The sequence below is a fragment of the Epargyreus clarus genome, unplaced genomic scaffold (genome assembly GCF_041222505.1).
Source record: "Epargyreus clarus isolate Ecla_fem2 unplaced genomic scaffold, WU_Ecla_fem_2.2 ptg000001l, whole genome shotgun sequence".
Classification (NCBI taxonomy): Eukaryota; Metazoa; Arthropoda; class Insecta; order Lepidoptera; family Hesperiidae; genus Epargyreus; species Epargyreus clarus.
The window spans coordinates 1,157,208-1,170,229 of NW_027332209.1; the positions used below are offsets into that span (position 1 = coordinate 1,157,208).

The 13,022-nt window shown below is 35.4% G+C and overlaps 1 protein-coding gene across 1 annotated transcript in view; it reads left to right on the forward strand.

The window, feature by feature from the left end:
- The window catches only part of LOC140742967 (neuroglobin), a 117,084-nt gene extending 105,443 nt beyond the window's left edge, over positions 1-11,641 (forward strand). The window contains exons 3-4 of the mRNA XM_073074084.1: positions 7,538-7,769; positions 10,468-11,641. Of these exons, the coding sequence (XP_072930185.1) occupies positions 7,538-7,769; positions 10,468-10,626 (391 nt within the window). The 3' untranslated portion in view covers positions 10,627-11,641. The remainder of the gene's footprint in view (positions 1-7,537; positions 7,770-10,467) is intronic.
- Positions 11,642-13,022: the final 1,381 nt, after the last annotated feature.

Here is a 13,022-nt window from a genome sequence, read left to right on the forward strand (position 1 = left end):
TAACAACAGTGTCAAGAGCTACTTAAAAGGTGAGGTAAGGTAGAGTTACGAACACAAGGCATTCCAACATAGTCTTCAGACCTCTGTGAAATGTTACACATGTAGCAAAGTATCTATATCTGATTTCAGGTAGGAACTTCTAACCTATTCTAGGAATACAGATGTCCATGAACGATACTGATTACTGTCAGGTAGACTGCCGCATTCTTGCTACGTCGATTTTATGAAGGAACTTCTAAAATATCGCGAGGCTTTCATTAAATGGAATAAATCTCACCGGAAGACGGGAAGTCTGCTTTTTATTTCACATTTTAAATTGGAAAAGACAAATTTCCTTCCGTGGGGAAATTCTTTATTGATCCTCCCTTATTAACGAAATGCGTCCTTCCTTATATTTATGACGTCATAAATGTAATTTCAAAGTGTTGATATATTTTCATTAATTGTAAGAACTAATTATCATATTGAGAAGCAGTTCAGCTGCATTTTAAACGCTTTCTACACTCACAGCCCCACACTAGGATTCCCTGTGTCGTGGGTGCCATGGACACACACATAGACAAATACACAAACACCCAGACCCAGGAATAGATATCTAAATTCATCATTTAAATATCTGTCTGGCCGGGGATCGAACCCGGGACCCTTTGCGCGTCAGACCGGTATGGTGACCGCTCCGCCACGCGGTTCGTCAATTTTTGTAATCGAGCATTGTAGATTAACAATATAGGTAATATCAGAGAAACTGCTTTCTTATTTCCTACTTATGTTATACGAAATCAAAATTAATTAAATGGACTTTAAGACACATAAAATTCATTTTTAAATTAATATCAGTTTAAGTAAAGTATACTTATCATCAGATGGACTCGTTTCTTACTTAACTTCGTAAAAAATCCTTCTAAACCTGTAACAGGTTTAGAAGGCGACGGATTCTAAAATCTAGAACATAAAAAAATCTTTGAAACTCAACAACAGGTTAACACAATTGAACTTGTGACGTAACTTCACAGGTTCAGTATATACATAAAAAGGGCAATAAAAGTCCGGGTACATCCACTAGTCGACGAATCGGCGTAAAAATTTTACGATCCATATAATACTACTTTACCGGGGAGTGAACCCGGAGCGTTATTAGTGATTTACGTTCTCTTGTACCGCACCTGAACTTTGTTGAAACACGCAACCACAATATTTTTATACACATTTTTTTTTTACTTTTATCTTCTATCTTTTATATTGGATTCTGCCACCCTTGGACGTCTGTATTCAACTTCATTCACAGACAGGATTAGACTCCTACAACCTCTGAAGACTAATTTGGATAATAATTATCCTCTGCACATCCTTCAAACTGGAAAACATTTGCGCTTAATACTGCTAATTATTATGCAGAAGTAGGTGTGGCGGTGGTTGCTCCGAAGTTTTACTGCTTATACTGTCTTCAAACTGTCCACAAAGTCGTAACCAATTATATACTAATTAGCTATGATATAACTAATGATAGATAATGATAACTTTCATGGTGGTAGAATCCATTTGTGTTTCCAATCTGGCGGCACCACTGCCACACCTATTTCTGTCTCATAACAACGGCGTTGGACGCTGCTGTGTTCGGGTTTGAAGTGTGGTATGGGAGACATACTTTTCCAAAGCATTCCAGCTTAGTCCTCAGTGGTAGCGCGCATCTGTGGCCGACCTCAGTTAGGAATATGTAATCCTATCTGGGGTTGATTACAGATGTCCATGGGCGGCAGTAGCCACTTACCACTAGGTAAGTGGCTTACTTAATTCAAAGAAGAGACCCACGCCCAACAGTGGGCGGAAATCAGTTAAAGCCACGCTCGTAAGATTACCAAGTTAAATAAATACCTGTTATTCAAATGGATCTTTTCAATTTCAGAACAACCATTCAAACAGGGTATTGAAAAGGTTTGAAATACAGAAGAATAAACAAATAATTCTTTCATACTTGCGTTATTTGAATGCTGATCGCACAAATATATTTTACAGATGTTCAAATACTGTAGAAGGCTTAACATATGATTCGTTAAAATAATAAACGAATAATTTAACTTAGTGCTGACTTAAGCTCATCTTTTATAGTTTTCATTACATATACACAGAAATATTATATTTATCGTAGTTAAGGTAGCTTATATAGAATCATAAAATATATCGTTATATCATATACAACAATGTCATATCTCACAGCACTGCTGTTGTATACAAGACGATACGTCCAATGTCTGCGAAAATATTATCACCATTTGTAACACATAAGACAAATGCTTGCGATATACTTCGGTCGGAAATACGTGGATAACAAATGGTGCACACAGCATACTGAGTTACCTCCACTGCTTGACACTTAAGTTTAGAAAGGTACAAATCACAATAACAGAGTAATATTTTAAATGAATCGGCATTGCAAAACTTTTCAGTTAAAAATACAATAAAACGACAGAAACAAATCGCTAGTATAAAAGTCGGTAATACATGTTTGACCCTGTCCACGGAACCCTAATAAGTGTTGATAGGATTTATACCAAACAAATAAAACGGCATTCAAATAAATTCGAACGTAAACAAACCCTTATTGAGTTCTCGATTCAAATGAAAATTGCATGAAATTAAAATCGGAATAAAACCCTCAAGCCAATATTACTGGGTATCCGGTGAAGTGGTCGGATATTGGATATTTCGAGGACTATTCAAGAGTTTTTTTCGAATTTTAACTCGATACCCGATATTTAGCCAGATGCACTGATATATTCAGTTTTATAATTCTTACTTAATTCATCTGCAAAGGTTCATTTGAAAATAGGATCAATATGCTTGAAAATAGGAGCAATATTGGACTGGACTTGGAATTTGGTTCAATAGGTTTAATTTGGACATTTACTGTATATTATTTATCGATTTTTCTATTCTATGTTACTGTACTTACCCTTTCTTTCTTGTTTTCTCATGGACATTGTTTTAATTATTATTATCTTGGTTTTGAATTTCACGATCTGTTTTTATTATTATTATTTTAATGTATTTATGTTAATTATTCAAATTGTAATTTTTATCCATCATTGTTCATTAGTGTAATTGGAGTAATCCGTACTAATTGAATAAATAAATAAATAAATGCTTAAAAATTGACCAGGAAGGTACTACTATAACAATTATTTTCAGCACTTTTGTGTTACGGTGAGCACAGCAGCTTGTACTCAAATCGTAATCTTAAATCAAATTCTTTGCTAACTATTCTAATACCTTTATTTGTTACATATTATTGTCTTAAACAATGCACGCCCTGTTATAATATATTAGTCTACAGGATTTACAGTCACAGAGACGATTCTAACATTCTTGGATTTTCTTATTTATTCTCAATTTTTTCTACATTTGGAAACCTTACAAATAACCTCTTATACGCAAATGAGAGGAAAATAAAAAGGAAAACAATTAGAGCCGACTTGAGGGGATTTCGTTAAAACTTTTCTCTTTAGAAGATGCCTAATGAATAAATTATGGTTTCGCATTCGTCGCGGCCAAAGTTTTTAACCTGCAATTGACTGACGAAATGGAATAAACAAGTTTCGTAAATTCTGCTTTGTTTTGTGTAACGAGAAACTCAATTTAATTTAACAGATGACGATTTTAACCAACAAATGGTTGAAGAAGGTTTTCTAAACTCATCTAATTAATCATAGGACTTTCTTAATGTAGATGTAAGAAGTCTGTGTTGTGGATTAAGTTCTTTGGATATACACAGAAAACACCCAAACGTAGAGCGGGAATATTTTTTTCTATAAGACTGAAGTAACAACGAGCATGTAATCCACCTGATGGTAAGTGATCACTGTCACCCATGGACCCATTTGTAAGCAACATCATGTAGAACATGGATTCTGAAGTATACTGAAAACGAAGTCGTTTTAACCCGACTGCTAAGGAAGGGTTATTACATTAATAACCCTTCCTTAGCAGTCGGGTTAAAACGACTTCGTTTCTTTAAAGTTCAAATAAGTAATAATTAACACCTAGGTCAGGGGTTCCCAATCTTTTGTAACCCGCGGCGCAGTTACAAGTTTAATATTCTTTCACGGCGCCCTGTGCCCTGTCCTTTTTTTTTTTTTTTTTTTGTCGAGGGGGAACCTTCAAAAGGTACCCGACAACGTGGGAGCGACGCCGAGTTATGTGGGATTTTTACCGCACTAAAACCCCCCTGGTGGCCGTCCTCTGCGCTGCGTAGAGGGCTCCGGGATCTCCAAAGGAACGCAACCGGAGTCCTCTTAGCGCGTTGCCCCGTCGGGCTCCGCCCAGGTGAGCTTGGCGCTCGCCACACCATCTGGTGTATACGACGGTATGCGACCACACATACCGTCGTCCTTCCCGGGGCCGCTGGCCGGGCGGTTCGAGCTCCCACTCTTGCCGTCCGCAACCCCGGAAGCCCCCTTTTAGTCGCCTCTTACGACAGGCAGGGGATACCGTAGCCCTATTCTAGTCCCGGAACTACAGGGACAGCCCTGTGCCCTGTCCTAGCTAACTATTTGAAGAAGACAGTCGAAAGAAATAGGTAACTACAATAATAGTAGTTACCTTAGGTTGATCGAAACGAATTTAAAACACCACAATATGAAATTGTACAATACGTTATTATAAAATATTTTAAACGGAAAACAACAAGAAAGACTTGAGAAAAAACAAAAATTAAATACGATATGTATTTAGTCAAATCAATGTGAAGGGTGAGCTAAGTGATCTCCGCGCAGTTTTTCAAAGCGGGGAATATGACTTGACACTGCTATTCTCATTTCTTGCGCCACATTGATCCTTAGCGATATTTGTTCTTTATCACAGCTACATCTGAAAACCCAGCTTCACATAGATATGATGTTGCAAACGGAATGAAAATTTTTAATGCTTTGGATGTTGAATTTGGATATGCATTTTGAATCGATAACCAATACGCCAATATCTGTGGTTACCAATAATTAGAGGATCGACTCACGGCGCCCCTCTTTACTTTCTACGGCGCACCAGGGCGCCGCGGCGCACACTTTGGGAACCCCTGACCTAGGTAATTATTTAGATTTCAGTAACTAGACAATAAACAGAACAAAATTAGAACATTTATTTCTTTTTCTTTTCACCCTTATACTCGTACTTAAGTATTACATAGCATAGTCTGATATACATGTTCAGACGATATCTTTATACAATTCACCAGCAAGTGAGCAATTTGCATGACTTCGTGGAAATAGAGCGCGAAAGGACATTAAATAAGATATTCACGGCGCGTGCAAAACCAGAATCACACTCGTTCGCTCGATTACCCCCGGATATTTCAATATGAATGCCGTTAAATGGGTATCTGCTAGAGTTTCATTATGATAATGGCACGACTAGTGTTAGTTAGCAATGAAATTTTATATGGTGGTAGAACGCTGAGTGGTTTGGCTCTGGAAGTACTGCTATATATATTTGCCTTATAACAGCAGGGTTAAGTGCTGTGTTCTGGTTTGAAGAGTGTGTAAGGGAGAGAAACTTATACGACTTGTTCCAGCTTAGTCCTCAACGATAGCAAAGCACCTATGGCTATTCTCAAGTAGGACTCTGGGGTTGATGCGTAGCAGTAGTAGACGAGTATGTAGTTCACATGATGGTAAGTGGCTACTGCCACCTATGGACGTCTGTAATCAACCCCAGATAGGATTAGATATTCTTACTTGAGATCCGCTACGGATGCGCCGCTACCCATGAGGACTACGCTAGAACGCCTTGGAAAAGTATGCTGCGATGACGCAGAAAGAGGTGGCGGTGACGACCTTCAAACCTTACCATCTAAAGGACACGTAGTCCACGTAGCTGGTTTGTAATCTTTGTAAAATTGAAAATACATTCGAATACTCTTTAAATATTTATTTAGAATCAGCTTATGATAAATAAAGATTAATTTATTAAGAGAGTTATTTTAAAATGAGGATTCCCTGCTTTACTCCGCTGAATATTTAACCACCTTTGGCAGGTAACATTTTAGGAACTGTGTTTAACCTAAATGTACTATTTACGATTCAGGTTACGTTTTAAGGCTCCGCAGGGAGCGGGACCATATTACTAAAACTGCGTCAATTCGTTTGTCTTTCTGTACTAAACTTTAAAGGGTATGGTTAACCAGTGATAAGTATAAGTATAACATTTTGCAGAATGTGATTTGTTATTGTGAATATTAAAATAATTATAGTTTAAAAAATAAAAACCACACTAAAATCGCACAAGGAATATCTTTAATCCTGATTTCTGACGATCCTGATAAGGAGAATGGGATACAATTATTAAAATAGTATTGTCATCGGTTCTTGATAATAGTTCAAAATTTTAAATTTATCGGACCGTTCAAAGTGAGTAAAAATAGAGTTCAAAGATTCCGTTACATACATATAACACGAGCTAATAAAAGCGTGTTAAAAAGATAAAAAAATTAAAGGGGTCATCATAAATGAAAATATGTTTTAAATAAACATCACATGTAGTTATAAAATATGTTTTTTGTAAATGTGGTATTTCCACATGTAGTAACGTGATATGGAACCCTTGTCGTCAACACATTACTACTGGGCATGGCGCTCCTCTGGCTAAGTACGAATATATAGACCTCACTCTCTTTAGATTTTTAAAGACTCGCAGTCGTGTACATAATTAAGAAACTTCACGATGTTTTCCTTCACCGTGGTAATTAAAAACAAGTGATAACTAATTTTTGCAATGCACATAACTTTGGAAAATCAGAGGGGATTAAACCTCGAACCTTCGACTGAGAGGCCAATTTTCATCCATTAAGCTATCAGTACTTATGTCACGGAACCCTCCCTAAAATCCAAATCCCACTTGGCCGACGTTTTTAATATTTAACGAGCTCAGTTCACCCTTGTACAACTTTAAATACGAGTAAACCAGCTTTATTTTTCGACCGTAATTAAGGTTTGGGTTAGGTATTTCTTTTGATATTTTATATACCGATCATAAAGATATGGTAAATATGCTCTGGGATCGTTATTTTCTTTATGTATTAGGTATATGTAGCGTGCAATAGAATATAACACAAAAGTGAGGTATTAAGGTGGCCACTGCAGCTAATGGAATCAACTCTAGATATAATTAAGTTCTAAAAGTATTTAAAGTATTTAACAAGAATAGGTCAACACACCTGTGACTGTTTTCATTAATATTTGTTTCTTAACTACTCGTATCATTAAATTTATATGCATTACGTAGCAAATGGATTCATTATGTAAACAAGTCTATGATACAAAAAAACATGTTTAAATAAACCATTGTTTTTTTCTGAATACATAATTTCATACTAATAATTAAAGCATTTTCGCGAGATATTTCTTTATGCGAAACTGCTTTTTCATGAAGCAGTTTCATAAATCAGCACATAAGTTATTTATAAAATGACTCTTCAATTTTAAAGGAATTTCCCCTTAGTTCGTATAATGTCTTCTCCAATTCTCACTACGTCTATTTCTATCACCAGGCTCTTCGAAGAAAATCAAGATTTGCTGAACATGTTCGAGAAGTTCCGTCAGTACCGGACGAGGGAGGAACAGATTAACTCCATGGAGCTGGCTGAGCACGCCAACAACGTGATGAACACCCTCGACGAAGGCATCAAGGGGCTGGACGATCTAGACAACTTCTTCGAGTTCATCCATCAGGTCGGAGCCAGCCATAGGAGGATACCTGGCTTCAAAGTTGAATATTTTTGGGTGAGTCTCATCTTTTGGTGGAATTAACTTATTTAGTGCATATCTAATAATATAGGTTTCTGTTCGTAACATCATTAATTCATAACATAAAAGTATAAAGAATAGAGATGTGCCGAATAGTGGTTTCACCGAATAACCGAATACCGAATGATATTCGGTTTAACCTTTACCGAACCGAATATTCGGCCGGATTATTCGGTCAACCATTTCTTTATTGTCAGTTTGCCGATTATGTGTGTTCATTAACACTTTAAAATATTGATTTGAGTTTTAAAAATGAATAGTAACTATACATTGAGTAATAAATGTGTTGACTTGAGGTTTCAAAATAAATGTTGATTTGAAGTCTAATTGCTTTATTTTATTAGCTTTAGTCACATTCTTCATAGGATTTGAGTTTGACTTATAATAAATCTTAAATAACAAGTTTTGTGATGTAGTCCTGTACCACGTCGTGTACACAATAAAATGGTAATACTCGAACCGAATATATTCGGCACCAAAACCGAATAATTCGGCCGAATACAAATAGAAAAATAGATGCCGAATACGCCGAATACCGAATACCAAACGAATATTCGGCGCATCTCTAATAAATAACTATGTTTATTAGCTACACTTTCACTCTTTAACTATATAACCGATTGTCATAAAACTACAAACGTTATCGGAGATTCAGTAAAAGATATAGGATACCTTTTACCCGAGTAAAGTACCATTCCCGATGGATAGAAAAAATCTCTGAAAGCGAGCGAAGTCGTGATAAAGGCTAGTCATATTACGACATGCGAACAGACGGAATGATTGCATAAATGAAATAAAACATAACAAAATAATTAAAGTTTCATTTAGTCACAGAACTCTTAAAAGAATTCTACTAAATGTAAATGTAATATCTGGTTTTGTGTTTAATTAAACTAAAAGCTTTAACTAAGCCTCAAAACCCTTCAATAAATCAGGATTCGAGTGAGTATTCAATGTTAATGAGATACCCAGCTGATCTAATTCTTTAACGCATCTCCCACACAATTCGTTAATTACTGTAATCAAGACTAATCTCCTAATGAAAATCGATCGGCCTACGAGTTTCTTTGTTGGTAAGGAAACACAAGGTACTTGTTTCATAACCGCAGAGTAGCGAGAGTAGTAAAACTCAAATATATAATGAGACTAATAAATGTACAGGTTGTACAATATATATCCTTAATATTAAAGTAGGATGAAACCTTTCAACAAATATAAATAAAGTTTACCACGGTAAGACCATTTCCCGATTTTAGTTTTCTAGACATACTGTGTATAGATCTGAACTAAGTTTAGAGAACTAAAGCTAGTCTCCCGAGTTGTAGCCTAGTTTGTTTTGACAAGGCAAGTCTTGACAGACCGACAGGCGGAAGCCGAAGTCTCTGTTATACTATTTAATATATACATTTTACTAACGTTTAAGTATGCTTAAGGCAACTACATTCATATAATTTAGTGTATATATTTTTACCCTACTTCAAAAAGGAGGTGGTTATCAATTCGGCCGGTATCTTTTTCTTTTTTTCTTTTTCTATGTATGTACACGAATTACTCCGCCGTTAGTGGACCGATTTTAGTAAATCTTTTTTCATTGTATAGAGACGAGCTGGAAGTTGGTCCCATTTAAATATGGTTAGGATCCATCGATGGGTTCTGAAGAAAATGAGGGGAACTCCTCCACCCATGTAAATATAACAGCCATAACTTCGCCGTTTATGAACCTATTTTAATGCCTTTAATTTCGTGTGTGTAATAATAATCCGATTTAAATATAATGAGGATCTGGAGACAAAATATGTAACTCCTCAACCGATGGGTATAATTGAGTTTTGTTTGAAGATATTTGGTGTAGGTTCTAATGAAGTTGCAAAACCAGTTCATCATTGACTATTTAAGGGTCTGATAATGTGGCTCGGAGACAAAATATGTAACTCCTCAACCGATGGGAATAATTGAGTTGTGTTTGAAGATATTTGGTGTAGGTTCTAATGAAATTGCAAAGCCAGTTCATCATTGACTATTTAGTTAGGTTAGGTTGGAACATATAAGACAATATAAAACTAAGCGAGCAGGGCGCGGCAGCGCCCTGCGAGCGGGCGGTTCGAATCAGTGTAAACTCAGACCTTACCTTCATTCATGATCACGTTTATACAATTTTATATTGTATTAATATAAATGTTAGTATGTCATCACTAAAATGGGTGAAAAAAATTTTTAACAAAAAAATACAACCGACTTCTATGTCACTACAAAGTAAAAAATAATTGAAATAAATGTTGGTTTAGTACATATTTCTGAAGTCGGCGCTCATATTAGACACGCTGTTTACATCGTTATCCAATGAAATATATTGAGTGTACTTTGCAGTGACAAAGAAGTCGGTTGTATTTTTTTGTTAATTTTTTTTTTGTAGGAAAAAGATAAGTTCGAAAATTTTGAAACTGAAAAGTTATTGTATTGAAATTTGTTAAATGTTTATCTTGTTTATCTGTTAAATCTTGATCGAAATTAAGTTGATGTCAGTTTGTCGGGATCGGGGGTTGTCGGGATAATAATTTAAAAAAGGGATATATTTATCCCTTATTTTATAAATGCACACATTAACAATATAAGTGAACGTTACAAATTATAATACAATTATATTATTGCTAAAGTATCTTTGATTTTGTTCCAGAAAATCGAGACCCCATTCCTAGCAGCGGTGGAGTCGACGTTAGGGGACCGCTACACGCCAAACGTGGAGAACATCTACAAAATAACTATTAAATTCATACTAGAAACGCTAATTGAGGGCTACGAGAAAGCGGGTCCTACGTCCAACTCGACGACGTGAACTAAACATCTTTTAAGTACAAGAAATAGTTTCATAGAGACTGTGTACCGTCTCATAGCAGTTAAGCTACTGTGTTCTGGCTTCAAAGGGAATTAAAACTAAGTCAGTGGTCATGTAAGTTTCCTGTCCCATTTGGACTTTGTTACAGTCTCTTAACATTTTACTATGGTATGAGATCCGACTATCTGCTTGCTAAATATAAGTATCTACTTGTATTTTGATTAGAAAGCAGAAACGAGTAGATGTTGATGTTGCAATTGACAACACGGATCATAGACTACTAAAACATATAAGGATTTGTCACCGCAAACGATTAACGGTAAGCGACCATTTGCTAATATCACAACTAATACTTAAAAAAATATGATACGAAAATATTAAGTTTTTCTTGAGAGATTATTAAGTGTCATACTCGACAGTAGATAATATCCCAATTAGATTAGCCACAATCAAAATTATACGACTGTTTCAATAAAAAAATGTGGTCCAAAATGGCAATAATTCTATTTGCCTCGCGCTCAACTAATGTGTAAGCCATTTTGGGTCATATTATTTATCAAATCAAGTTATACATACTGAACTGTTCTTGGAATAAAAAATTACAGGAGTATGCATACCAATTCAGCCATTAGCTGATGCGTTACTCTCGCTTATCGTTACTCGTATGAAGTCCGACAAGAACATATTCAAACTTTTAAAGAATTGAACTGTTTATTTGGAACTCCAAAGATTTTGAGTGCAAAAGAAATGTCAATTTGCTTAAAACAGCTGTAAGGATCTTTATGAGCCATGTATTTAATGTGAATATTAAATGTATAGTAACTGTTGTATCTATATTTTAATGTATTCTTTATGTATGATTAGGTAATGTACTTATTTTTATTCATGTGAATGGATATATTGCTTTGAAAGTCAATAACATTTGGAAACGCAACTAGCATTGTCCCACTGCTGAGCTCGGGACATGCATTGTTTTTCTTTGAATTAGAAATGTTTAAGTCATACCGCGCTGAAGAAGTGATTTCACATACATTCGAGAGCATTTTTACAGGACGCTTAGAAGATGGGAGTAATCTCCGTGTGATTGGGACTTGATCTTTGGACCTCAATACTTTTATGGTCTCACAACAATATAAAAGTTGGATTGGCGAACATTACTAATGTTTTTTTCGAATCTGGATGTTTTGCCTTTAATTGGCCTCAGATGAGAATTTATATAGCACTAAACTATTGCTGCTTGTTGCTACTTGTTTTTTTTTTATAATATAGGAGTAGCTGACGAGCATGCAATCCACCTGATGGTAAGCGGCTACTGCCGCCCATGGACTTCTGTAATCAACCCCTGCTGTTATTAGGTAGAAATAGGTGTGGCGGTGGTGCCGCCGGAGTCGAACCACAAAGGGTTCTACCACCTTCAAAACCTTGTTATAATTAGACCCTTAAAATGCCCTGATCAAAAATATTGTAACATACCAAAACAAATAATAAAAAATAGAAAAAGTTTTAATTACTTAAATATAAAAAGGTCAATTTTAACTGGAATGGCCTTTAACCTTTATCAACTGTAACCTTTTTAAAATTATGTACTTAGTTACTTAGAAAGGTCAAATCCAGAATTTCATTTCAATTTTGTTCTAATTTATTTTTGGAAAATAAAAGCCTTTAATCTGATCTTATCTAACCTTAGTTTACGATCTTTACTGAGTGTAATCTCGCCTAATCATCGTATTAACCTAAATTTAGACTAATCCAGATCTATGCTTGCCAACTAAAGTCTAGGGATTACATTTACATCGAAATTTCATAAACTCATAACATATCATAATACTTTTTACAATTTGTAAATATGTGCGTCTTCTCAAAATAGGAGTACATAAAAATACAGGCTAAATTTTGGAAGTCATACGTTTAGGAAAATGAAGCGATTTTTTTTTACAAAATCAATTGATAAAAAGCGACATAAAGTTGGGTATTATAAATTATTCAAGAAAAATGTGATATAATACGATACGATACGTGACGTCACTATCGCAAATATTTGAGTCGTAGTAATCAATTCTGCTACTACGGAGAACTTAAAAACCTAATATGGAAGTCAGTGATCACACGGAAATAATATAAACGTAAATAGGAAATTAAAACTGGTAATTCAATTCTTGAATAAAAATACTATCAAATAAATTCAAGGGTATCCGCAATATTGTCACATAAATATCTCCAATCTAGTATCATCGATCTTCGCCCGAACCGGGATAATAATGGACATCGGAGATACTTCCTTCCTTACCCGAAGACTGGAAATGTTCAATATTTGAAGATAGGGCACAGGTGAGGGAGATCCGTTCTCAATTCATTTCATTCAGATTCAGTTTATTTTTATTGGGTTTTCCGGGAAA